Raw genomic sequence first — 26,829 nt, forward strand, 5'->3', positions numbered from 1 at the left:
GGATCACACTCATCCCCAGCGGGCTAAAACACTGTGCATGCACTAGGCTACCAACAATAAGAGAAGGAAGTAGAGCAAATTTAAATGCATTTCCCAAACCAAACACAGATCTAACAGCAAAGGGCAGAAACCTTTGTTCAATGTTCAGTGGATTTAAGAACAACCTCTGGCCAAATACTGGCTGAACAATGAGTTTCTCTGACCCAGGGGCAACTCCTAATAAACCCAGCTTAAAAATAAAATCACACTCAACTCTAGTAAGCTGAAAGGCTATGAACATACCCAAGGCTGTGTTTTCTCAGGAGTGAATTGGATAGGGAATTTCCAAGTTTCTAGTCCCTGGCTGAACACGTGGTGGGAAAAGTAAACTCCCTAAACTGTGAAAGCAGTCTCCAAGACACGCACACATTTCCAGTGGTAAACAGTGCAAATGACCAAAGGGGCTTACCCACAATCATCAGCCAGTGAGTGGCTTACGCTCATCCGGGAGTTAACTGTAGAAGCCAAGCTAAAATATAAAAATAAGGGAAAAAATCTGAGCAGGGATATCAGAGGTAGCAAATTGAGGGGGAAATAGACTTCACAAAATTATCTCACCCAAGTACTAAACAAATAGACAAATGACCAAACAAACATCAAGGCCAGGGTGGGCAGGAATCAGTGTCCAGATTTGCTATATTATCTATGATGTCTGTTTTCCAAAGAAAAAATTACAAGGCATGCAAAGTGATGAAATCAAATTATTTTCAAGGCAAGATAAGAAAAATGTTAAATATTGAATTCTCTCTCTTGCCTGTTTGAGCCACTACCCCCTCCGCTTTGGTATGCATTATACATCTGCATTATGTATTAACTACCCTTAGAAGACACAGAAATCCCTACTGGCCAAAAGAAAAGTAATTTCTACCTGGCGCCAGAAGGTAACACCTTAGGAGATAATACTCCTTTCTCAATCCTTTAAGGGGTCACAAAAACCCACTACTCACCTTCTTGGATTATGTAGACTGTACGTATGTGACTTTGATGTATAACCCTCTGTCTCAAAAACTTGTATACCTGTGCTTTGAACTGTAACAGATAGAACAGTCCTCAGAACTTTCTGAAAGATTGTCACCCAGGTTATAATCCTCAGGTTGGCTCAAATAACATTTTCCATTTCTTTCTTCCACTTACTATTAATTTTTCACTGACAAAAGATACAGGAAACTTTGATCAATACAAAGGAAAAGAAGCAGACAACAGAAATTGTGTTTAAGGGGCCCTATGTGTTGGACATAGTATACAAAGACTTCAAAATAGCTATTTTAAATACGTTCAAAGAAGAAAAAAAATATATGTATATCTATATATGCATACACGTTTGTCCTCTCAATTGAAGCAAAAAGGGGCAAAAAAGTTTGAAAAAATTTAACACCCTTTCATGATAAAATAAAAATATAAGCAAATTAGGAATAGGAAGAAACTTCCTCAATATGATAAAGGCCATCTGTGAAAAAACCATAGTGAACATCATACTTAATGGCAGAAAACTAAAAGCTTTTCCCTAAGATCAGGAACAAGACAAGGATGCCCACTTTCAACACTTCCATTCAACACAGTATTGAAAGTTCTAGTCAGTGTAATTAGAAAAAATTAGTCAGTGTAATTAGTGCAAGAAAAAGAAGAAAAGGCACTTTAAGTTGGAAAGAAAAAAGTAAAATATCTCTGTTCACAGATAACATAATCTTATTTACAGAAAACCCTAAAGATTAAAAAAAAATAAGCTCTTAGAGATAATAAATGAATTCAGAAAAGTTGCAGGATACAAAATAAACATGCAAATATCTGTTGCATTTCTATAGACTAAGAGTGAACAATCAAAAAGGAAATTAAGAAAACGATCTAATTTACAATAGCATCAAAAAGAATAAAATACTTAGGAAGGAATTTAACTAGTGAGGTGAAAGATCTGTATACTGAAAACTACAAAATATTGCTTAAGGAAATTAAAGAAGACTTAGGTAGACAGGGAAGGTATAGCTCAGCGGTAGAATATAAAACTCTTAAAAGAAAACAGGAGAATATCTTCATGACATTGGATTTGGTGGTGATTTCTTGGATATGACTCCAAAAGCACAGACAGCAACACACAAAAAAATAGACAAACTGGACTTTATCAAAATTAACAACTTTTGTGCTGCAAGGAATACTATCTTTGTGAAAGATAATGCGCAAAATGGGAGAATGTTTGCAAATCATATTATCTGATACAGAATTAATATTCAGAGTATATAAAGAACCCATATAACTCAACAACAACAACAAAAAAAACCAAACAACTCAACTTAAAAATGGACAAAGAAATTGAATAGACATTTCTCCAAAGAAGATACACAAATAGTCAGCAAGCATATGAAAAGATACCTGTCACTAATCATTAGAGAAATATAAATCAAAACTACAATAAAAGACCACTTCACACCCATTATAAATATAAAATAAATAAAACAAATAAACAAACCAAAATCAACAATACAGAAAATAACAAGTGTTAGTAAGTATATGAAGAAATTGAAACCCTGTGCATTGCTAGTGGGAATTTAAAGTGGTGCAGCTACTGTGGAAAGCAATATGGCAATTCCTCAAGAAGTTAAACACATAATAAGCTATAATGGAAAAGAGACTGAAAAATATATATGTGTGTGTGTGTACGTATAACCGAATCATTTTGCTGTACACCTGAAGCTAACATTGTAAATCAACTACAGTTCAATAACGTAAAATTTTTAAAAGGAAGTTAAACATAGAATAACCATATGATTCAGAAATTCTACTTGGAGGTATATACCCAGAAGAATTGAAAGCAGGGACAGAAATGGACATTTGCACACTCATGTTCATATCCCCCAAACCTGTGAGTATGTTACCTTACATGGTGAAAGGAATTTTGCAGATGTAATTAAAAACTTTGAGTGAGGATATTATCCTGGATTATCTGAACGAGACCAATCTAATCACGTGAATCCTTAAAAGCAGAGAACTTTTCTTCATTGTAGTCAGAGGAAGATGTGACTATGGAAGAAGTATCAGAGATGCCACATTGCTGGCTTTGAGGATGAAGTAAGTGGGGCCACAAGTCAAGGAGTGCAGGTGCCCCGTGGAAGCTGGACAAAGCAAAGAAACAGATTCTTCTCTAGGCCTCCAGAAGGAATGGGCCCTCCTGACATCTTGATTTTAGCCATGTCTCATTTCAGACTTCCAGAAGGCATACAATGAAGTGAAAAATGCAAAATGAAGAACAATGTATGATCCCACTTGGGTAGCAGCAGAAAGCTCATGCCATATTCATAACTGTGTATCTGCATGTAGAGGTTCATAAATTACTTATTAATATAATAGAGAAATATTACATTAATAGAGTAATTAATTTAACATTATTATTAACATTTACTTTATTCTAATTAACATAATATAAAATAAAATAAAACAAAACAAAACAAGACGTCTTAAGGTGGCTGGTGCCCCAGCAAAGATCTGTCTTCTCATAACTACCCGTCTCCATTGGATGCCCACAGGTCTCTGAGAAGTGTGACACGTGAAACCACCCCACTGCCCAAATGTAGAGATATTCACCATTATGCCATCCAAGGTCATACTGTTGGGTCAGGAATAGCAGGCCACCCAGTGCCAGCTGGTGAGATCCAGGAAAGGTTTACCAGGACCTCGGGAGAAGATGCCTCCTCATTCTTCTCAAGAAGCTTCTAATAGCAACTCCCACCCCAAGAGTAAGTAGAAACAGGTGGGTTCACTGGGCTGGTGCAGACCCCACTGCCAGCCCACAGGAGCCAATCTCTGATGTTACTGATCCTGAGGCTGGCAGAGCACAGAGAAGGAGAGAAACAGAGGCACTGGGTATACCCACTGAAGCTACCTGACCTCTGCACTCTTGAGGGACAGCTATCCCCGAGTCTTCCTCACACTCAGAACCACTTGACAGCCACATTCTGTTCCTTGGCACAGAGCATCTTCTGATCGGCACAGACATTCATTTGACTTCCCCTTCTGGAGTCTGTGTATGATCCTCCCAGTCCCCACATCCACATCCAGTCTCAGGCAGTGAACCAAGCCTCTATCCCCTACCCCAGGAAGGCCAGCAAAGGTACATGACGGAGACACTTTTGAAAACTTACACCCTCATTTTTATGGGGGAGGGGCTGAGAAGAAGCAAGGGGAGGGGAGGGAAGGAGGAAGGAAAAAGGGAACTGGAAGGGAGGAGAGAGGAGGAGGGAAGGGGAGAGGAAGAAGAAGAGGGAGAAAGAGTGGATGGAGGGAAAGAAAGGAAGAACCGAACTATATATAGGCAAGATTAAAATGCATCATTTGTGGATGATAAAAACTGCCTTCTAAAATGAATCCAAACCAACCAAAAAACTAATAAAACTATAAGAGAATAAAACTAAGAGGGCCAGGAGAAAAGATCAATGTACAAAATCAATAACTTTCTATCCCACAGCAATAATAAATTAGAAAATATAATTTTAAAAGATATTCCATTAGAGACAGCCACACACATTTTTAAAAATACCTAGGAATTGGTACAAGGTCTTGCACAATCTGCCCAAGTTCCTCCTACCCTCTTACTCTTTCTTATCACTCTCCTCCTCACTCACAGGGCTCCAAACCTACTGGCCTCCTTGATGTGCCTCACTAACTCCTGCCTCCAGGCCTTTGCACTGGCTGTTCCCTCTGCCCCCAGATAACCACACAGCTCATTTCCTCACCTCCTGGGTAGAGACCAGGACCAGCAAACATTTTCTTAGGCTTTGTGGGCCAAGAGACAAAACTGAGAATATTATGAGAGTGTTTATATGTAAGAGAAAATGAATTTCCACAAAATGTTTATTGATGAAACTCAAACTATAATGAGAAGACCTGAGTCCTGTTTTTTGCTCTTGGTTTTGGTTTTCAGTAATACAGGTCTACTAAGAAGAATGGAATTCTTTTATGGGGATAACATCAAAGTTAGTGTTCCTTACCTTGGAATTGATTGCAAATTCTCTTCTGTAAAAACTATTCTCAGCTAAGAAAGGTGGCGAGCCAGATTTGGTCTGTATTCAAATGTCACCTCCTCAGTGAGGCTCTCCCAGAACACCCTCTCAAAAAGTGTGCCCACCTGCTCTGTGTTCTTGATCCCCCATACCCTCTAATTTCCTCTGTAGCACTTCTCACAATCTGACATACCATATATTTTATTCATGTATACAGTAGCTCTCTTCCTCTTCCGTATGTAAATGTTTTGTGGGCAGGGTTTTTTATCTGTCTTGTCACTGCTGGATTCTCAGCATCTGGAACATGTCTGGCACATACTAGGTACTCGGTAAACATCTGTTGAATGAATGAATGAATAGAATCTTAGGGAAAAGAGGATGAGTTAATTCCTGTAAGTGTGCAGAACATTGCCTGGCACATATTGTGCTCAGAAAGTGTGAGTCACTGCTACTGTTGTTCCTTTTAGAGGGGAACCCCCCCAGCATTTGGAAAGTGCAGGTCGCAGAGCAAGCAACATCTTCCAGCCACCAGACATGTCCATTGCCCACTGCCTTTACTCCTGTTTCCCGGCTTCCCCTGTGGCTCCTGGCCTCTGTCCTTCCAACGCACCCTGTGTACCCCTCTGGTTCTCTTTTTCCCTCAGATACAGATAGGGCTTCAGGACCAGTTCCCAGGGCTCCTCATGGTGTCTTGAGCAGAGTGCTTACTACCAGAGATGCCTTGGACCTGACTGCCTGGTTCTACTCTCTGTTCTGTCTCCACCCCGCCCCCCACCAACTCCACCCTTTCATTGCCTAAGGATTCTAGCCCACCTTGTCTCACCCTGACTAACTGCACCTCACTCAGCACCCTCTCCTCTGGAAAGTCTTTCCTGACACCCTCCCCCAACTCTGGGTGTCCCAAGCCCCCTATGCTAACCCTTCACGGAACACTGTCATTCTGCCAGGACATCTGTGCTGCCCCCCTCTCCCCAGAGGCCCTTCCCCTAACTCCCCAACTCTGCCCCAGGAAGCCTAGGACCTGATCCCTGGCCCCTAAGCTCTCGAGAGTCCCCTCCTCCTATCTTCTAGAAATTACTTGTTCCTGGGGTCCCTCTGCTCTCCCTAGCCGGTCCCCTCTCTAATCCCACAATAGCCCCATCCTAACAGTGGAGGAAATGAGAGGCGAGAGGTTAAGCAGTTTGCCAGGACCACACAAGGAGGCAGAAGGAAGGCGGGACCCTGGGCAGGGCTGAGGAGGAGGGGCGTTGGCCGTTCTGGCCCGGAGTACACAACACGGTAGACAGACAGAGGGACAGATTTTTGCATGAGCCAGCAACTAAGCTGGAACTGGAAACCAGAGCCCCCCTTCTCTGCCCGACATCTCCGCGAGGCCAGGCGTCAGGGGCTCACACAGAGCCGGCTCCCGCCCCCTGGCCCATGGCCAGCCGTCATCCCCGTGAGGTCAGCCACGGGCCCGCGATTTCGGGGAAATACCAGCTCCTTATTAAAAACAGGTGGTGGTCAGGCCCCTGCTGCTTTCCCAGTAGAAACTAGGGTGTTTGTTCCAAGAGGAACAAGAGTGGGCAGGGCCTAGTCAGGGCCGGGGCGGCGTCCTGAGCTGCGTACCTGGTGGACAGTCCTGGAATTCCGGGGAACTGGGGGTGTGGTGGGGGTAGGGGTGGGACCCCGAGGTTTTGGCGAGGGCAGAAGGTGGAAGGGCCGCCACCCAGCACGTGGACGCTGAACCGCCCGGGGGGTCGTGGGCTGGGTCCTGGAAACCGCGAAGGGAAGGCGGGTCAGCCTTCGCAGCAAATCGCAGCGGGTACAGAACTCGGAGAGCAGAAAGGGCCCGAGGGAAAGCGGGCGGGCGAGCTAAGCCCCGCCCCTTCCGGGGGCGACCCCCACCGCCGTCCCGCGGCCGGCAGCCGCTGAGCCCTGCAGGGGGCGCCAGAGGGCCGTCCTCTGGGCTCCGGGCCCCGGCTACCCGGCATCTGGAGCGCGTTAGGCCTGGGCGGCCGGCGGCGGCGTGAGCTCATCCCGGCCGGCCCACTGCGGTTTCCAGGCGCGGCAAAGGGAGCAGAACACAGAAGCGCCGCGCCGCGGGCCCCCGGGGGAGCGCGGCGGGAGCAGGGCTCCTCCCGGGATGTGGGTGTGAGCCGGGGAGGCGGCAGTGTGTGCGTCTCTGGCGCCTCGCCGAGGGAGGGCGGGCCCTGGGAGCTGGCCTCCAGCGTGTGTCGCTGTGTGTCACCGTGTGTCGTGGCTTGTGAGGGTGTGTGTGTCCCCGTGGGGGAAACACTGCGTGTAATAAGTTGCACGCATCCCAGCGCATACTCCCCATTTTACAGAAAAGAAGGCCGAGTGCAGACGAGGGAGAGGGCCGGCTGGGTAACACAAAGCTTGGACTCCTGTCTCCTCGCGCCTCAGCCTGTGTCCCTGTGTGTGTGTGCACGCCAGCCGGCCCACCGTGTCCCACAGTGCTGGGGTCAGTGCCTGGGGCAGGGTAGGGGGGGTGTCTCTGTCCCCTCCCCCATTAAACATATTCTTCCTGGTCACTGCCCTATCCCTACTCTAGCCCCAGCAGGCGGGACCTCTGCACTCCCCTCCTTCAGGAAGCAGAGAGAGACCCCTTCACACCAGGATCCTGGCCAACAGTGACACGTACCTGGGTACAGACTCACACATGGAGTACACACGGGCACACATGAAGAGACACCCTCCTGTTGGTGGGACTCCAAGCTGGGAGAGCCAACACGCAGCTTACAAGGTGGTGGCAAGATTTGGAGAGGCCTTTAGGTGAGATGTCCCCATCGCTACCAGGAGTGGGGAACAGGAGAGGCTAGAGGTCACTGAACCCTGCATCTTAGGGACTCTAGCTCCCTGAAATGGGCCCTGAGGGTACTACACAGGGTGTGAAGGGCCGTGGGGCCCCTGGAGCCAGGGTGGAGACATGGCACTGTGGGCAACACCAGACACAGAGTGGGGATCTGAGCAGTCAGGGCTCCCCTGACCCATCAGGCTGGTCCTCACTTGGGCCCTCACCTCAGGGACCTACTGTCCCAGCTTTGGGTAGTCATAGCCCTAGGTGTTCTGGAAACTTCAGGGAGGTGGCCCAGCACCTGCCAGCCTTCTCTTCCTGGGGCACAGGACTCAATTACCCTCCTCACCAGCTATTGCTCCCCAGGCCCAAAGCACACATTTTCAGGGGCTTGGTACTGCTGGGTTTGCTGGGAGCTCTAGGTCTCTATCCCCACCTGTAAAACGGAGAAGACACCCTGCCCTGGCTAGGCCGCCCCAGGGAGTGTAATCACTAGAAGGATGTAAGCCACAAGGGTCCTCAGCTCCCAAGACACTGGGGAAAGCTGGGTGAAGGATTTTTATAACTGGAACGACTGGTTTGCATAATCAGAGCTTCCAAATTACTTAGCAAAACATGTTTGCTTTTTAATTAACGTGTGCTTGAAAAACAATGTTTTTAATTAAAGTGGGTGGGGGAGAGAAAGGATGGTGGGGGAGAATATTTCAAGCTCCAAGGCCCAGGCCAGACTTCTTAAAAATGAAATGGGAGCCTTGCCCCAAGTTGGCAGAGGTTGGGAAGCCATGATCCTTGGGGAGCCTCAAGAACACCCCTACCTGACTGCACCCCTCTATAGCTCCCTTGCTGAGAATTTACCCTTTTGCTGACAGTTCCATCACTCACTAACCCACTGTTCCCTGCCCCCACCGTGGGAAGGGGTGGTTTTTCAGAAAGCAGTCCTGAGGAGTAGATGAATGGGGGACCACCAGGCAGAGGGAACAGCATGCGTGAAGAGAGTGTCGGCCTTGTTGGGGGTACGCTAAGTTTACCTGGGAAAGAGAGAGAGGATGTGGGGGGAGGTGACTCCTAAAAAAACCAGATCCCCCAGACTGGTGGACTGGAAAGGTAGAACTGGGCCCAGAGCCACTGATGCCAAAAAAGCCCCAGCAAAGGGGAAGGGGTGGTGATACTGAGCTGGAGCCAGGAACAGAGGGGTGAAAGCAGGTGAGGCCACAGAGGGCAGCGGGATTGACAGAGGAAGGGGAGGGGCTGTGAAGACTGGAAACCTGTCTGGCCTGGGCACTTGCTGGTCAGAAGCTGGTGGGCAGGACTGCAGGTTTGATCGGTCCGGCAGGGGGCAGCATTGGCCCCCCCGTCTTGCACACAGGAGGTACCACCTGGTAGGTGCTCAGAAAATACTTGAAGAGGGGTGTGAGAATGAGGGGATGGTTCCCCCAAGCCAACCACACCTTCTCCCACTTCTGGCCTTTCAGGGCCAGCACTGGGGTGCAAACTGGGATCAAAGGTCAGCATAGGGGTGGGATAGGACGCCCACCGCCTCACTCTTGTAGACAAAGGGAGATTGAGAGGAAGCCTCTGGGGAGTGAGAGCACCCCTAGGGGTTGAGTCAGATGACCTCGAACCTCTAGCTCCCGATGGCCCCACCCAGGACCCTGTTTCTCATTAGGAGCCTTCTAGCCGCCTAGCCAGCACCCCCAGAAGAAACGTGCCTCCCTGTACTTAATTCATTACAGCACAGGGTGGGAGGCCCAGCGAGTGGGGGGTTATTTTTTCCCCTGAGCTCAGACATTCCTTGCTTTATTATTCTCCACATTTCAAAGCAGCTGTCACCTCCCCCCACCACCCCCCAGCCTGAAGCTCAGAATCCAGAAGGGGCCTCTCCAGGGCTCAGAACACCAGAGGTTCCCACACCTCCAGCCCAGCACAGAGGGGAAACTGAGGCCTAGAGCTCAAGCCCCAGGGCAACCTGCAGGGACCTCCCTCTCCTATAATGCTGCCTTTCTTGCCCTCATTCACCCTTCCAGGCCACCTTCCGCACAGGTGACCTCAGGGCCCCTCTATAATGCAGAGTCAGCCCTTGCCCCCTACCCTCTCCTGGAGCGGGTGCTGGGACAGTTCTCAGGGCCCTAACAAACTGAGCCCCCGTTGGGTCAGTGGCCTTACAGAGGGCAAGGCCCATCCTAGAGCAAGGGAGCAACCTAGACTATAGAGGCCTGGAGTAACCTGGGGGATCATCAAGGGGCCAAGTTGGGGGTATAACAGTTCTAAGGACCCAGTTTCTGAGGACTAGAGAAGCCTCGACAGATTTTTGCCCTACATCAGAGAGCTGCCGGCCTGGCCAAGCTGCCTCCACAGGGGGCGAGCTACATGTTGCTGGAGGTGTTCAAGCAAGCAGCAGTTCGTCAGACTTGCCCTGGAAAAGACGTTGGTCCAGGTGTCTGAGGCCCCGTCTTGCCCAACTTTGTGGTCAGAGTCCGGCTGGCAGGCACAGTACCCAATCCAGATGAATGGAATTAGAGGCCCCTCCTTGTTCACTCAGGTCTGAAAGCACACGCCACAGCACAAGGACAGGAGACCTGGGAGATGGGCCAGGGCTAGAGTAGGACGTGGCCAGGGTATTTTCTGTGTGAGTTCCCTATAAGGTCCTGGCACCTGGTGAAGTGCTGGGAGCACGATAGTTGTGCTGTGCTGATGAGTTAAGTGGAATCTGAGCTGGGTCCTACTCCGAGTGGTAGGGGAGGAAGGCAGCCTGCAGGCGTCAGGGCCTCCACCTAGGAGAGGGACTCTGACCACAGGGGAAACTGAGGTAGAAGCCCAGGTGGGGCAGGCAACCTGGGGGTGCCAGGGACTGAATTTCAAGGTCACTCTTGACACTCTGTAACCATTTTGCTCCTGCTGACCCTACAGCCAGTCATGTCCACATGTATATGGGACTTGACAGCTGGATCCTCAGGTGCCCAGGACAGTAGGTGTTGCTCTGTGATGTGGCCCTGGAGCCACAGCAAGCGTGGGGGCCCAGGGCCTGCCCACATCTCCAGATCTACTCTCCAGACCAACCCCAGGGACCCTCTTACCACAAGGAAGGCACCCTGTGGGGGATGGACTGCACAGAAACTGAGCTCCTGAGAGGGAGCAGCTGGCTACTAGCTGGCCTGGAGCTGTCTCCACGTAGAGCTGTGGGATTGAGGTATGACACCCGCTTGGGGGCTCCCTGCCCAGGCCATGTAGAGGGAACCCCTGACACTCCAGAGATTTGCCCAGCTTCATTCTCACCCCCCTCAGCCCTGAGCACTGTTTCTCTTCCCGAGCTAGAAGCCATTGGATGTTTGCCTTCCTGCCACTGCAGCCACCATCCCACCCCCTGTGCTGCAACTGGGGACAAGAGTCATTGTCACTGGCTTCCCACCTTCAGCTGCAGGCTTCAGAGGTGGGTACAGGTATGGACATGGAGCGATTGGGGGACACTTGGAATCTCAGGATCCCAGATATTCCAGCAAAGAAAGTTGAGGCATCTTCACTCATGTGACACCACCCCCCAGCCCCGACCTACAGTGCCTGCTTGTCCTAAGGGCTCATCTGCACTGCCCTTCTAAGTCTCCACTCCCCACTCCATCCCAACTGGCAGGGCAGGCCTCTTAGTCATCACAGATGAAACACTGTCAGCCCCCGATTCAAATGAGTCTTGAGCCTGGAAAAGACAGGCCCCATTCAAGGGTCTCTATCCAAGGATTTGGGGAGTTTTTGACTGCAACAAACTGAGATTTCCTCAAAACTTAAAAGCTGACTTGTAAGGTCTTATTTTGCCAAGTAAAGACATAGAAAACAGAAGGCACCAGCTACCATCACCATTGTTTTGTAAACAAAATAATATTCTTAAGGCCAGACAGGGGGGGCGGGGGTAGGCAGGATGCAATCGCTGAAGAAAAACAGACAGGCCTGGAAGATGCATAAACTGAGCTTCATGGAAAACACACAACATGGGCCTTTGTTTTCTCGCATGAAAACTTTCTTGGCTATTGTCACAGGTTGGGCCCTGGGGCTCGGGGACGCCCAAGTGCTTCCAATCTCCACCAGAGCAAGAACTCCTTCTGTAGCCTTTCTGACTGGAATTGCTTCCTCTCTGTTTGCACACCCCTTGGGACAGGGTGCTCACTACCTCTCCCAGTTAGCTCGGGGAACCACATTCTAGAGCACCTTTACGTGGCTTCCAAGCCTACTATGAGACAGAGTGAAAGAAACCAGGAGGGGAATGAGATGAATGAGGTGCTGAGGGGAGGAAAGACAGGCCTCCAGATCCAGGGTGCAGGGGTAGTGGGGGAAAGGGGTGCTCAGGTTCAGCTGGACCAAAGTATAAAAATCGGGAAGTTGGCCAAGAACTGAGGCTTCCCAGGGGGCACTGCCTGCCCCATCTCTGGAGTCCCAGAGTCTTCAACTGCCTCACCCCAGCCCCCAGCCCTCCAGAAAGGCTCTGACACATGCATTCTCATTCTCACCAAGGCCTCAGTGGATATGTGAGATATCCAGACCCATAGGCCAGAGGAGAGAATGGAGATTGGAAGAAAATGGTGGAAACTCAGGCATCCTCAGCCAGACTGGGGAGGAGGGGCAGGCTGGGGCCCTTCCCAGCCCTGACCTTCCAGGCGCTTCCCATCCAAGGGGCCCTGGGTCCTGGCTGCTGAGACTTGGGGGGATGGGGGCCTGTTAGGCAGGCGACCCTGGGGAGCGTTGTGTATACACACATACACACACACATACACACACCACATTCCAGCTATGCTCTGTCAGCGTTTGGGCAAACCAGGATTGTGTGGCTTTGGGAAGGCAGGAACAAATAACCCCCAAACTTGGGTGAGGGCGGGCCTGGGGCTGGTCTGAAGGGGCTTGAGAGAACCCCAGGGAGGCTTTTCTGTGCTGGGTGACCGGGTTCAAGGTCTGGGGTTTTCCTGCTGTTCTCTAAGGTGACTGGGTTCCCTGGGGTATGGCTGACCCTGTATCCAGGCTGGCTCATCCTTGTCCCGTCCCCTAAGCCCTCCTCGCCACCCCAGGCCTCAGGAACAACAGCAGAGCACTCCAGCCTGGCACCCCTAGCACCACTTACGCCACATGAGGGCTGCCTCTCACACCACTGCCCAATTTCTGTCGCCCCTCCTCCCCCCACCTCATCTCCCTCTGATTTCATACACACCGCTGCTTGGACCCTTTTACTCTACCCTCTGATGTCTCTTAAGATCTTTATCAGCTTTCTGTCAGCCCCTCTGCCTCTGAGTGTGTTGAGCCCTAGAGTCCAGTTTCTCATACCTGCAGTCTGATTTCTTTCCTTCTTGTGACCTGGTAAGAATTTCCTCCAGTACTTGATTTCTTCAAGACCCTGACTGACTTCATTCTGCGTTGGCCTGAATTTCTGGCCTTCTTGGTCCCCGAATCAGTGCTATCTAATCCATGTCCCAGTGGTGACCCCAGGATCCCTGCAGATGAAGATGCAGTGGGTGACCCCAAGAAGCCATGCAGAGACATCAGAGCCCAGGTGGGATGGTAGATTCTGGGGTTCTGAGGCTGAATTCTGCCCCTGGTCCCCCAGCCCTCTGGCTGCCCCACTGACCCTCTGGTTCAGCCTGGACCAGGACAGCAGAGGTGAATATTCCTGCCACCTTGAAGAGAACTCAGATGAGGCCTCAGGCTGGATAGGACAAGTAAGGCATAGAGAGACTCCAGACAGGACCCCAGCCTTACGGGGCACATGGCCTAGCATTGGAAGCATGGAGGGGACCAGGTTAATGGGAAGCACCCCATTGCCACCCCGATCCCTTTCTACCAGCCACAGGGCCATAGGCTGGACCACCCTGCTTGAGGAGGGAGCTGAGACCAGTGTTTATGCAACTGTGGGAAGGCCACAGCCTGGCTGGCAGTGCTGCCTGCCCAGTACAAGCGCTTACTCAGCAGAGACCCCCAGCACGTACACACTCAGACATGCACATAAACAGACACACACAAACACAGAGGTAAACACACGTGTGCATATGCACAGACGAATGGGCACCTGCATTTGCAGGTGTACACACATGGGCACTCACACACTCATGGACACACTCACAGACACAAAAACACAGGCACGCTTGTAGACAAATGCACACAGGGACACACAAAAATGCACACACATTTCACCCAGCCAAGGCAGGTGGGAATTCCCCCATCTAGGTCTCTCCACTCTGATACTTGCACCCACAGCCAGCGATCCGAGCCTACACGTGGTCAACACAGCCACAGGTAACAGGCAAAATGCTCCAGAGTGGCACTGTGGCCATGACTGGGACAGAGACACATCTAAATGGAGTTGAGTCCTAACAAGGGGGACCAAACCACCCCAGCCAGAGCTCAGCAGACACAACAGCCTTGGCTCTGCCCCACCGGCCACTGCCAGACTGTCCCCCTCAGTCCACGCTGGAAAACTGGCGGTGGGGGCTGCAGGGTGTCTTGGGGGATGCGTGAGATGCTCTCCTCTGCTGCCAGGGCAATCCAAGTCGGGTGGTGGCTCCCAGGAACTAGGGCAGCCTGCAAGAGGGAGAGTGTGTTTGGGGGAGGGCTAGGGGTGCTGCAGGACCATTCTGGAAACCAGAGAAGGGGCAGGCTTTCTTGAGAGAGCAGGACACATAGTCTTTGGGATCCCGGACATATGTGAACTTGGAGGCAGGACCACTGCTTGACTGGAGATGGCTGAGAACATGTGCAGCCTCTCCCTGAAGGATTCAGCCCAGGGTGGGCACCCCTGGAAAGAAAAGGCTGGGACCACACAGTCCCATGTGGCCCCTGGAGACTTTTGAAAGGGAGCTCAGCTGTTCCTGGGCTTTGTGTCCAAGGAGCAAGTTGGCTGGAGCTTGCCCAGAAGGGTATCGGCCAGTCAGGAGGCTCCCTGCCCTGACTGGGGCCAAAGGGAGACCCTCCTCTCCTCTGTGGGGGTTCTCAGCCACCCACTGGCCAGGGAGGCCAGCCAGAGTCCAACGAGGTCACACATGCACATAGGACACCCCACTAGCAGGGGCCACCACATCAAGGCCACTAGCACCTCTGTTCTCTGCCTCACCAGCCAGCCAGGCTATGCACCATGAAAGGGCAGACCATAGTCCCTCAACCCCTAACCATACACCGGCTCTGAGGCTGGAGTGCACTGTGTTTAGATAAAGAAAGGAAGCAGAATGCCTCAAAATCCGCCCAAGATATTGCTGAGAGTGTTTTTTAAAATGTCCTGGAATTTGAACACTTCTTACCATTTCTGCTGGGCCAAGTGGGCATCTCCTCCTCTCTCCTGGATCCTCCTAACTGGGCTCCCTGCTCCTGTCCCCACACCACAGCCAGAGTGATGCTGATAAAACATCTCTCCAGAGCACACACCTAAGCCCTTCCCAAAGGCCCTCTGTCATGTCCTGTCGCCTCCCTATCCCACTCTCTGTCCCCATCTCAGAGCCATCGCGCCCTCTGCTGCAATGTCTTCCATCTGATGCCCTCACGGCTCCCTGGAGCGGATGCTGAAGTGGTGCCCCACACACAAGTCCCAGCCTGTCTATGGGGCCCTGCCCCAACCAGCAAAGTGGGGAGCTGGTGGATAAATCGTCTGGTTTGCTCATCCCCTCAGTGGGACACCACCACCATCTCCTGGAGGTCACTAGTGGGGCTGAGCCTGGCTGGCCCAGAGTGTCTTCTGCTCCCATGCACCCCAGGGACCTCCTTCCCTTCCCAGCTGCTCTCCCATGCTCCCTGCGGTCACGTTCCAGGGACACGACTTGCATTCACATCCTTGTCTCTGCTCTTCTTCTGGGGAAGTCCAGCCTGAGACACTCCATCTCGCCTTTCTTTTTTTTTTCTAATCTTTAACTATTCCCCGTTCCAAGTGGAATCATATCGTATCTGTCCTTCTGTGCCTGGCTCATTTCACTTAGCATAATATCCTCAAAGTTCATCCATGTTGTAGCCTGTGTCAGACGTCCCTTCCTTTCTAAGTCAGAATAAAATTCCACTGTGTGTTTGTGTATATATATATAATATATATATTATATATACCATACACACCACATTTTGTTTATCCATTCATCTGTTGATGGGCACTTGGGTTGTTTCCACCTTCCAGCTATTGTAAATAATGCTACTGGGAACATGGGTTTACAAATACCTCTTCAAGTCCCTGCGTTCAGTTCTTTGGGGGTATATATCCAGAAGTGGAATTTCTGGGTCATACGGTAATTATATTTTTAATTTTTTGAGGACTCTCCCTACTTTTTCCACAGCAGGTGCACCATTTTACATTCCCACCCACAGGGCCCAAAGGTTCCAGTTTCTCTACATCCTTGCCAACTTGTTACTTTTTGTTTTCTGGATAATAACTGTCCTGATGGATGTGAAGTGAGTAGTATGTCATCGTGGTTTCCATTTTCATGTCCCTAATTAGTGATGTTGAGCATCTTTTCATGTATTTACTGGCCATTTGTATATCTTTAAAGAAATGTCTATTCAAATCCTCTGCCTGTTCTTGAATTGGATTACTTTTGTTGTTGTTGAGTTGTAGGAATCCTTTATATATTATGGATATCATCTCTTCTTTCAATCTTTGCCCAACCATTGCCTTCTTAGATAATCACTGACCTCATTTTTTAACATGTCAACACACACACACACACACACAGAGCACAGCCCCTCCCTTACTTTGGGCCCCTCCCCAGCCCTCACTTCACGGCTTGGTGATTTGTGAGGTCTGTGTGGGCTCCGTGAGGGTGGGAGGTTTGACTGCTTTCTCCACTGCAGTGTTCCCAGGGCTAGAACAGAGTCTGGCACACCATAGGTGCTCAATAAATGCTGAGAGGATGAAGGGAAGGTGGAACAGACTCCTGCATACACACTCACAGCCCTGCACAGACTCTCACACACACTGCTGACACCCTCCCCTCCACACACACCGGCACACATGCTCTCACACTCACAATCCTGTCACGCTCACACGCAGGCTCCCCCCACCACACCAACACCCTCAGCAGCCCTCAAACCTGCTCTCACACCCGCACACTCACCACACTAGCAGATGCACTCACATCTACAAAACAGGGCTGCCCTGACCTCCTGGGCCCTCCTGGCCTGCAGGCTGTTTCCTCCCCTGTGTGGCCCACTCTCCACTCTGGCCCTCGATCTCCCCCACCTCCCTATCTCTAAGACCCCGAGCCTCTCTGCAGGGCATTGCTCTCCCTCCCCATCAAACCTAAGTTGGTCACCTCCTCCAGGAAGCCTCCCCTCACCTTCTCCACTGGGCTCCGAGAGGAGGGGAGGGCTTGGCCCCAGGGCAGGGTGTGGGCAGCGGGGCAGACGTTTGCGGGGGGTGTGGACACCTCCTCCTGGCAATGCAGGGGTAGAGCACTTGTCTTCTGCTGAGAAGCCAGGGGCTGAGGAGGATGCTGCCTGCTCTGGCCTAGAGCCACACCACAAGCAGAGAGCCTTGGCTTCCCACCTGAGTCAAGCAGGATTCTAAGACCTCTTCGGCTCTGACCACATGGGGACAAAGTTAGCTCCTCACCTGCCACTCACTCCCAATATGACTCAGGCGAGGCCATTCTCTGCTCTGGGCCTCAGTTTCCCCACCTGTGACATGGGTGGCTCTGGACCAATGCCCTGCAGTTCCCTGATTGCTGGACATGGAGTGAGACAGCTTGGACAGCTCTCAGGCTCCCGGGGGCATCCCTGTGTCAGAGGCCGGAGCAGGGCTGCCATCTCCAGAATGGGAGGGGAGGGCAAGAACAAGGGAGGGGCACCGGGCCTCTTCCAGCTCAACTCTGCTTCTACCCCAGCGTCCCGGTGGGCAGGCTCGGAGGGTTGTTGGCACAGCAGAGGGGACAGTTTTAATAGGGTGAGCAAGGAGGCAAGATTTCAAAATGAGTCCCTTATTTTGTCCGGGGCTCATCATGTGTGGCTCATAGATTTTGCAGAAGTCAACCAAAGAGCCACGAAGAAGTTAGAAGGAAAGAAGGGAGGAGGGCGGAAAGGAAAGGAGAGAAGAAAGGGAGGGAGGAAGGAGGAAAGAAGGAAAGAAGCCATTTATTCATGAGGCCCAAGGGGTAGGGACAGAGATGCAGTCACAGGCAAGCCTGATGGGGGCGGGAGATGACAGCCCCACAGAGCGGTCTGCAGGGTTGTGCAGAAAGAACTTGAGTCCCGATGCACGCCCCTCCGTGCCACAGTGCCAGGCCACTGGTGTCAGCAGCATGAATGGGAGATGAGCTGTCCCCAGCGTGGCCTCCCCTGGGCTCCCTGAGAGCAAAGGTGGTCACAGGTTACAGAAGAGGGGGTTGAGCAAGGCAGCGGGTTGTCAGCTGAGAACTGGAGTTGGTGGAGATGGGGAGGTGGCAATAAGGGATTTGGATGACAGAGGCATGAGGGGTTAATGGAGCTGAAATCAGCAGAGGTGGCAAAGGTGTCAGCAGGTTTGGAAGGGAATAGGGTGGGGTCTCACCTGTGGGGAGAGGTTCAGCTGGCCATGATGTGCTTGACAAATGCTGGAAAGAAGGAAAGAGTGAGCAGCAAGGGTAGACCCCTGGGTAGCCAAGGGTTGGAACCTAGGGTCCCAAAGCCTCACTCCCCAGAGGACTCCCTGCCCTGCTGAGTTTACCTTCGTAGTTGATGCAGCCATTGGAGTCCTCTTGCCCAGCCATCAGCTTCTCCACCTCGTCTTCTGTCAGCCTCTCACCTGGCAGGGATTGAAGGCCTAGTCAGCAATGTCTGGAGGTGTGAAGGGTTGGGGTACCCACTGAGCCCCTCTGGACGGTGGCTGTGCCTCTCCAGTACTCCCACTCCTCATACTTGCACAGCCTTCATTGCCCACAAGGCCTGGGCCTTTCTGAGACCAGGAGAATCAGTGACAGGTCAAAAAGGGCAAGGCCTAGGGTGCAGGCCTGGTGCCCCCTCTGAGCCTGGGCTCTGCCCATCACAGTGCCATCTTGTGTTCAAGTCACCAGTGCATAGAGACAGGACCAGAGGATAGAGCTGGGAACCTAGGGGGATGAACCAAGGGACACTACCACCGGTCCCCACACAAGTCTGGCACTTTCCTGCCTCTGTGCTTGTGTGTGCTGTGCTGGTCCCCCCGCTGGAATGCCCACTGCAGTTCTCTCATATCTCCTACCCCCCACCCCATGCACACAGCCCCAGAGACCAGCACAGGGCCGAACACACAGTAGGCACCCAATAAATGTTTGCTGCAGGAAAATGTTGCTTTGAGCAGACACAGTAGGTGCTCAGTGAAACTTTACTACAGGAAAAAGTCTAAACTGAGAAGGGAGCACTCCTGCCAGCCAGGCACCTGACCGTGGGGGTTATCGACTCCGCCACTTAGATGCTGTGGCCCTGGAATCTGACCCTGAGGCAATGACCACCAGGGCTGAGTTCATCCCCCAAGATGCCCCACCCCAACCCCAGAGCTGTTCCTCTCCCCCTCCAGTTCTGTGAGCTGCACCAACTGGCTTTCTTTATTCCCCGTCTAAACTTCTAAATTCCCCACATTTCTGTCGCCTGCCATACAGGCGCCTTGCCTGCATCACTGTCCATTTCACAGGCCAGAGACAGGCCCAGCGGGTGACAGAGTGCTTTCTCCCAGATGCCCCAGGAGGGAGGAGTAGGGTGGAGAGGAGGCAGCTCTCACCCAGTGTGGCCAACACGTGGCGGAGCTCAGCGCCCATGACGGTGCCGTTGCCCTCCTTGTCAAAGACCCGCAGCCCCTCCACAAAGTCCTCGTAGGTGCCCGTGTCTTTGTTCTTGGAGATGTGTTGGAGCATGGGCAGGAACGTGTCAAAGTCCATCATCTTGGAGTTAAGTTCTGGGAAGAGATGGCCAAGTTTCAGGCTTTAAGGGGTGGACAGGGACAGGCACCCCTTCCCCTATGTCTTGCAATGAGCAGATACAGTGCTCACACAGTTCGCAAAGCACTCTACACCAGTTTGCCATTTTCAGAGCACTCCATCATCACAAGGCACTTTACAGTTAACTGAAATGCATTATTTACATAGTCCTTTGTTGTTCACAAGGACAGTAGCACCACAGTGGGCTCTGTCTAGCATCTCTGCTAGCATCTCTGTTCTCCTTTTGGGGAACAGTCCTTACTAGTGACATTTTCTTACAGACCCACCCTCCCCACCACCTGTCATTGGGAAGGAGCTGTGGGGCCAATCAGAGACCTTCACATCCGTGGCAAGGACTCGGGTCTCACTCCTTCTTGGGGCAAAACTGGCAATTCTCTCTGGCCAAGGTGGTGAGGGAAGTTGACCCTACCCCACAGAGGGATGCCCAGGAGGCCAGGAGGGACAGGGAGAGCATAAGGGAGGCTGAGGCCAGGCATCTCCTATGACCAGGAGGCCTGGCAAATCAGCATGGGGCCAGAAGGTACAGTGAACCATCACTGCTTGTCACTCGTCACCTTGTCAGCCTTTGGGTCCTCATCCAGACAATGGGAGGATGTCAGAAGAGTGCACAGCAGGGAGGTTACCATGTGGTCCCACATAGATGGCAGCCCACCCTGGCAGTCACCCCTGGGACTGGCACTAATCGGGACATCTCAGACTGGGTGTACCAACCTTCCTGCTTTGGCCTTCCCAGGACACGGAGCACCTCAGCCTGTGTGGGGTTCTGACCCAGAGCCCGCAGGACGTCCCCACACTGCCCATATGTGATCTTCATCTCACACTTGGGTGTACGGTCGAACAGCATGAAGGCTTCCTTGAACTCTGCCAGGAGAGGGCATGAGCTGTGGACACTCCCAGAGTCAGCCCACCCCACTCACCCCACACCACTGGCAGGACTCACAGCCTGGGGACCCAGGACACAACCCTGCAGCCCCTGGGCTCAAGACCCCCACTCACCTTCAATCTGCTCCGGTGTAAACTCGATCTGAAAGGAGATTCCCAGAGATTCTGAGTACCTGCCTCAGAAGGCAGGGCCAGGCCTTCTCCTGGTCACTCTGTGGCCAGCCCAGGCCTCGGCCCTTTGGCTGCCCCAGCCTGTCTGCATTCCAGCATCTCAGCTTCCACCACCCAGAAATCCTGCAGTCCAGCTTGATACCCTCTTGCCTTCTTACTCCTCCCCACCTGTCTGAGGGCCTTGGGTCTGCGTATGCCTAGACCCTGATACCTGGTGGGCCCCACTGGGGGAAGTGGTGGAGGGAGCCCTGGTGCCTTGAGTAGCCAGCCCAGAGTGGGCCTTACCTGAGACCCCTGGTCCTGGACAAATGTGCCTGAAGCCATGAAATCTGACCAGACTGGCTTTACCACCTCTACCAGGCCTGGGGCTCAGGGGGCAGGACTGTCCACCTGAGTGAGATAGGAGGCCTCATGGGGTGGGGACAGGCCATGGTAGGAGGAGCAAGGGTGAGGGCACAGGCCAGAGAGCTCTGTCAGTAGAAGAGCGTATCCGCAGGAGGGTGTGTGTGTGTGTGTGTGTGTGATGTGCCTGTGCGTACACATGTGCGTTCACACTCATGTGTGTGTGCACCTACTTACATGTGTCTACCTCCCACAGAGCCTTCAAGGCTGGGCACTGTCACTCACATGGCCCTGCCCACATCTGAGTCTTACATGTCCCCATTCAGCTCAGGGCAGCCCTTCAATGGGACACAGCAGGGAGCCAGGACCATGCTATTAAGTGTTTTCTGCGGCCACAACAGGGCCACCTCAGGTCAGGAGGCCTCCTGGGACCCGGGTTCCCCCTCCTCATTTGATACCAGGTCTATTTTTATCACTGCAGTCATTCGCCCCAAGGTCAAGGTCGGAGGAGGAAGAGGAGCTTGGGGGAGGGGGACTTGACTGGCACCTCTCCCACTGCTGCTCCCTTGGAGACCGCCCCCCACCTCTGCCGGTTTGTCCCTCCTGGTTCTCTGTCTCAGTCCCATGTTGGGAAGAACAAGTTGTCATGCCTGGATCCCTGAGAGCTCTCTCCACCAGGAAGCCTGCCGAGACTAGGTTCCCTGGGCTTCTGGCAAAGCTTCCTGCCCATCACCAGCCAGCCTGAGGGGAAGAAGCAGGGATCTCAGGAGGGTCTCACTAGTTCCTCGGCTCAGAGGAGCCTGGGCAACCTCAGATCCCGTGAGACCAGACAACACCACCATGGGCCCGTGCGTTGTCCGACCCTCACCTGGGGGCCTGTGGGACACAAGCCTGGGGCGTGGGGGCAGTCGGGGGTCAGAGCCAACTCCAGGGAGCACTTGCTGTGAAGGCTTCCCCCAGCCTGTGAGGAGGGCTTATTGTTCCACTTCACAGCTCAAGCTTTAGAGCAGTGATGGGGATGGAGCAGAGTTGGGATCTGAACCTATGTCCGGGTCACAGAGGTAGATGGGATCCCTGGACCCCTGGAAGGGCTCAGGAACAGAAGTGGATCTGTGCAGATGGGCTGCAGATCTTGCTGGGCATGTGGGAACCGTGAAGGGCTGGGAGGGCTCCACAGGGTCCTTCAGCCAGCAGCTCAGGCAGCAGTGGCCAGTGGCCAGCCAAGAACAGGCAACAGGCAGGACGCAGAGTGCGTGCCACTATGCAGATGCCACAGGTGGGAGTCATGGCTTGTTCTCCAAGTTTAGACTGAGAAAGACTTCCAAGCCAAACCAAGGAAGGGCTCCTGGGGCCACTGGTCACAGCTCTGTGACCAACTTTCTCCATGACCTACCCATCCTGCGGCTCAGTGTCCACACCTCAAAGTTGAGGCCCCATCACTCTGGGGCTCAGGGACTTTGGCAGGGATGAGTGTGACCCAGTCTGGGAAGGAGCCTTGCTTTCCTTTACTCCCCAACCCAAACACCCTGGGGGACTTGGCATGGACTTGAGACCCCGTAGTTGGACAAGAAATATCCCTGCCTGGCTGCACGGGTCAGGGAACAGGCAGCTCCAGGATTCCACAAGGATGTGAGGTCCAGGGAGAAGGACAAGGGAGAGTCAGTTTCCAAATCCACCAAAAAGACATTCCCTTCAGCAGCACTGGGGGAGTCCTGCCTGATGTCTGACCACCATCCCTCTTACTGCAGCCCTCCTGATGCCTGCAGCTTCCAGCTTCAGCTCAGTACTCAATTTCTGAAGCCTGGTCTGCCACTGGGTAGGTTCACTCTGGGATCCACTTACCTGCCATGCCCTTCCTGCCAAAACCCAGCTCCCACACCCACCTTGACCTTGGAGGCATCAAACTCCGGTTCCTTGGGGGGCTCAGGGACAGGTGCAGGTGCAGGAGCGGGAGCTGGAGCTGCCTTGGAGGCTGCCTTGGCCTCATCCTTCTTGGGCTCTGGCTTTTTGGGAGCCATGGAGGCTATAAGCACAGAAAGGACGTGGAGAGAAGGAAGCAGAGAGCAGGGTAGGTGAGTCTCTCGTGCCTGGCCTTTATCCTGTCTGGACACCTCATGACCCCAGCCCCACCCCCGCAGGGCACAATGGGGACAGGGCCATAAAAGGACATTGGCTGGGCTCAGGGGCTATTTCGGGGCTTGGGGAGGGCATTGTTCAGACTCAGGAACCAGGAACGGGTAGGGGAGAGGGAGGGCTCTCCATTCCTCCCAGTCACCTGTTGGGGAGAGGGAGGGGGAGGCGAGGACAGAGGCCACTGCTCAACCCCCACACCCACCCTCAAAAGCTCACGCACACATGCACACAGGGTCCCGGCTGCCCGTCAGCAGGTCAATAAATTGAACAGGTGCAGAAGGCTGGTCCAAGTGTGTGGTGCGGGTTGTGTTGGGGCAGAAGGACTGGGATTCCCTAAGGGCACCTCTGAGCTAAACTTCCCATCTGTGCACCGAATTCCCTTGGTCTGTGCCTGTGTGTCTGTGCGGAGGGGGAGAGGGAGGTCTGCGTGTGTCCCTGTGTGTCGTCTCTGTATGTCTGGGTGTTTACGTTGGGCTGGGGGGGTCTCTGTGTGCATCTGTGTGTGTTGTCTGGGTGTGGGTCTGTGTATGCTGCATCTGTGTCTATGTGGCGGATGGCCCACGCCTGTCTGTGAGGGCTGTTTCTGTGTGTCTGTGTCTGGGTGTTTATTGTGTCTGTGTGAGTGTCTGGTCACGGCTCCTAGGCAGTGGCAGCCCCAGGCATGAGTCCGAGGGTGTCTGGGAACATCCCAAGTGGCAGTAGAAGGGGCTCTGCTCCCTCAAGGGCAGTCACCCAGCCCAGTTCAACAGCCTCTCTCTGACAGCTCCCTGTGGCCACTTTCCCCACACACCTCAGGGCCTGCTCCCAGCCAGACCCCATACACACATACCCTCTGCCGTTGCCCCTCCTCTGCTTGGCACATTCAAGGCCTGGCCCCACTGTCCCCTCTTCCAGGAAGCTTTTCTCACCACCCCATGCTGCCCTCTGCCAACCTGTGTGATGGGGCCCCGGGAGGGTCTGCCTCTCTGAAGGACCACGGGGGCTGGGTGAGGTTTGCCCCTGGGTGCTCAGCCCAGGATGCTCTTCCGCTAGTTCCTACCCCCAGTGCCACCCTAGAGTGCCCAGCTCTGGGCAGAAGGCAGTGACAAAGGGTAGCCTTGCTGGGCTACCATTTGGGGATGTGGGGGGAAGTGGGAAGACTGAAGGCTGAAGTGGCATAAGGCCCTTTCAGGCAGAGAACTCTGAGCATGGGGACATCTTGCAAACACATTGGGCTCCATTCCGCGCCCAGTGTCTCTGCCAGGGGGTGGGAAGGAGGAGTTCTTTGTTATTTTTAAATGCCTAGAGCCTTTGATAGAGACTTCAGAGGCACTGCCCTCCCCACTCCCAGGCCCCCAGGGATTTCCCGGGTATAGAGAGGGGCTGGGGCTGGAACCTGAGGGGAGGAATCACTGGGGCCCCCAGTACCTTCCTGCTGAGCCGAGGTCCCTCTCATCTTGTCACTCAGCCTCATGGTGAGGGGGACAGCAGTGCAGGGATGGGGACTGGTTCCCTCCTAGCTGGACCACAGGGACATTCCTCCCCTCATCTGGAGGGCAGAACACCCCACATCTGGAAATCTGACAACATCCGGTGCTGGGGAGAGGCAAGTTTTTCACTTTTCTTCCAGATGCCTGGCAAGAGTATTGAGAAAGAAACGGGGTGGGGGAGGGTCCACAAAGGCGAGTCAGAAATACCACAAGAGGAGAAGACAGACAGAGGGGGACACAGAAAGAGGCCTCTGGGTGGTCCCATCGCCCAGGCCTGCTGACCCTTAGGACAACTGACTCTGGACATCCCATGGCCCAGCCACCCACAGGCCCAGCCAACCAGACACTACTTAGTCTCCTTTCACTCATCATAGGGGAAACCGAGGCCCAGGGTGGAGGACACACACAGGGGCACCCAGATCCCAAATCTCATTTATTTTTCCACACACAACTGCGGAAAACACTCAACATCAGCTTGATCAGGGGTCGATGAGTGACATGGGTCCTCTGGCTCTGTTCCCAGGTCTGTGAGGGGGCGGGCAGGCTCATGCAGCCAGCCAGAGCCACACAGCACCACCTTCCTCTGCCTGGTGAGTGGGTGGGGGAAGGGGTGTCGGATCCCCTTCCCTCGTGCACAGGTCGGAGGTGGGCCTGCAGTATACAGGGCCATCCTCCACTCCTTCCCCAGGGCTCGGATGGAGGCCAGGGCTGGGCCTTTGTCTGAGCTCTGGCTCCAGGGCTCACCCCACGGGGCCATTCACAACCCATAACTAATGCAGGGATCAGCCCCCTTGACTGCCAGCAGGATTGGCTGTCCAGGACAGGAGAAGGCAGGGGGTGGGCAGGTGGGCAGGCAGGTGAATGGAGTGGGGGGACTTTGTGGCAGGCAGGTGAACAGAGGAGGGGGCTTTGTGACAGGAAGGGGTGGGCAGTGGGCAGCAATGACAAGCCACACAAAGCTTGGCACTCACCTCTCTCTCCCAGGTCCCAGCCTAGGGTCCATGACTTTCAGGAATGACAGCCCAGCAGACAAGATCCTGGCCCCACCTGGGGGACCTGGAGAACCTGAGGGTGTGGGTCACTCCCCTTTGACTCCCCCAGCTCTAATGGTCTCAGTTGTGGCCCAGTTTGATTCTGGTGCCACATTCCAGAGCCCTCTCTGGGGGCAGCCACCTAACCTCCCCCAGCTGGGGAAGATGTGGGCCCTGACTTCTGAGGGGCCCATGGATACAGGCAGGAGACCCCTGGACACACTGATGTCCTTCTAGGTCCCTTCCGGTCCTAAGGCTTTTTCTCAGGCTCTTTCCTCCCCCTGGTATCCTTGTCTGGGCCACTGGCCGTGACTTGCTCCTTGGCACCTCCAGGGCTCAATGAGATGTCACCTCCTCTGAGAAGCCTCCTTAGACTGCCGTGGACCTGCTCCCTCTGCCCTGCGTCTCAGCCTGACTCCCCATCCCGGTACACCTTAAAATGAGCTTGTTTCCTTGTTGTCTTGTCTCTTATGTGTGTCCCCCCTCCCACAAATGTCAGCTGGCAGAGGAGCAGTTTTTGGTTTTCTATGCCTATATATCCCCAGAGTCTAGAACAGAGCCTAGTACACAGTAGGCACATCATAAATGATGCATGAGCAAATGTCCCGAACATCTCTATTTACCCACCTCTCACAGGGGGACTGGAACCCCTTGCAGAAGAATCCTGTCCCTGGAGTAGGGCAAGAGGAGATTTGCTGATTGACTGACAGTTCTGGTGACTGCCAGGGGCGCCCTGGGACAGCAATGCAGCAGTTGCTGCCTCTAAGCCCACCTGCCGCCCACCTCTTCTCAGGCCTGCTGTTCACGCCACCCCCCATCCACTGCTGAGACTCCTCTCAAAAGCCTGAAGTTGTAGAGACGGCCCCATGATATAAGCAGCAACTTGATCATGACGATCAGCCAGCAGGGGGCGTAGAAGGGATAGGAACTGACCTTTGGATCCTGAACCCAAAACCCAGAACCCAGGGAACCAACCTAGACCCCAGACTCCAGACCTGGAACCTGGAATGCCAAACACAGACCCCAGACTCAAGTCCTAGGATCTGCACTCCAAACTTAGAACCTGGAACCCAGAGCCTAGGCCCAGATCCT

General features: G+C 53.1%; 1 protein-coding gene and 2 long non-coding RNA genes across 4 annotated transcripts; 1 reads left to right on the forward strand and 2 right to left on the reverse strand.

The window, feature by feature from the left end:
* Positions 1–449: 449 nt before the first annotated feature.
* Positions 450–6,827, reverse strand: LOC140686566 (uncharacterized). Its single transcript, XR_012060394.1, has 3 exons — positions 6,636–6,827; positions 5,221–5,364; positions 450–508 (listed from the first exon to the last, which is right to left on the reverse strand). It is a non-coding gene; the product is annotated as an uncharacterized lncRNA (long non-coding RNA).
* A 586-nt stretch (positions 6,828–7,413) lies between these two features.
* LOC140686567 (uncharacterized) lies at positions 7,414–11,455 on the forward strand. Its single transcript, XR_012060395.1, has 3 exons — positions 7,414–7,491; positions 7,582–7,802; positions 11,137–11,455. It is a non-coding gene; the product is annotated as an uncharacterized lncRNA (long non-coding RNA).
* A 207-nt stretch (positions 11,456–11,662) lies between these two features.
* Positions 11,663–26,400, reverse strand: MYL3 (myosin light chain 3). 2 transcript variants are annotated; one of them, XM_072940793.1, is made up of 9 exons: positions 26,365–26,400; positions 24,645–24,850; positions 22,988–23,127; positions 20,706–20,733; positions 20,421–20,570; positions 19,493–19,666; positions 18,464–18,541; positions 18,308–18,350; positions 11,663–14,373 (listed from the first exon to the last, which is right to left on the reverse strand). In XM_072940793.1, the coding sequence occupies exons 2-8, from the start codon at positions 24,688–24,690 to the stop codon at positions 18,322–18,324; spliced, it is 645 nt and encodes a 214-aa protein (XP_072796894.1). In that variant the 5' UTR covers positions 24,691–24,850; positions 26,365–26,400; the 3' UTR covers positions 11,663–14,373; positions 18,308–18,321. The 2 variants fall into 2 exon arrangements, with proteins under 2 accessions (XP_072796894.1, XP_072796893.1); XM_072940792.1 differs by lacking the exon at positions 26,365–26,400 and adding an exon at positions 25,678–25,793.
* Positions 26,401–26,829: the final 429 nt, after the last annotated feature.

This window comes from Vicugna pacos, chromosome 17 (genome assembly GCF_048564905.1).
Source record: "Vicugna pacos chromosome 17, VicPac4, whole genome shotgun sequence".
Lineage (NCBI taxonomy): Eukaryota > Metazoa > Chordata > Mammalia > Artiodactyla > Camelidae > Vicugna > Vicugna pacos.

Excerpts from the sequence above, each read along its gene's own strand:
- MYL3 (XM_072940793.1), bottom strand. The coding sequence starts at position 24,690 with ATGAGGCTGAGTGACAAGATGAGAGGGACCTCGGCTCAGCAGGAAG. Across the intron at positions 23,128-24,644 it reads GACCTCGGCTCAGCAGGAAG|CCTCCATGGCTCCCAAAAAG; the intron begins GTACTGGGGGCC and ends CTGTGCTTATAG. Across the intron at positions 18,542-19,492 it reads CCACGTGTTGGCCACACTGG|GTGAGAGGCTGACAGAAGAC; the intron begins GTGAGAGCTGCC and ends AATCCCTGCCAG.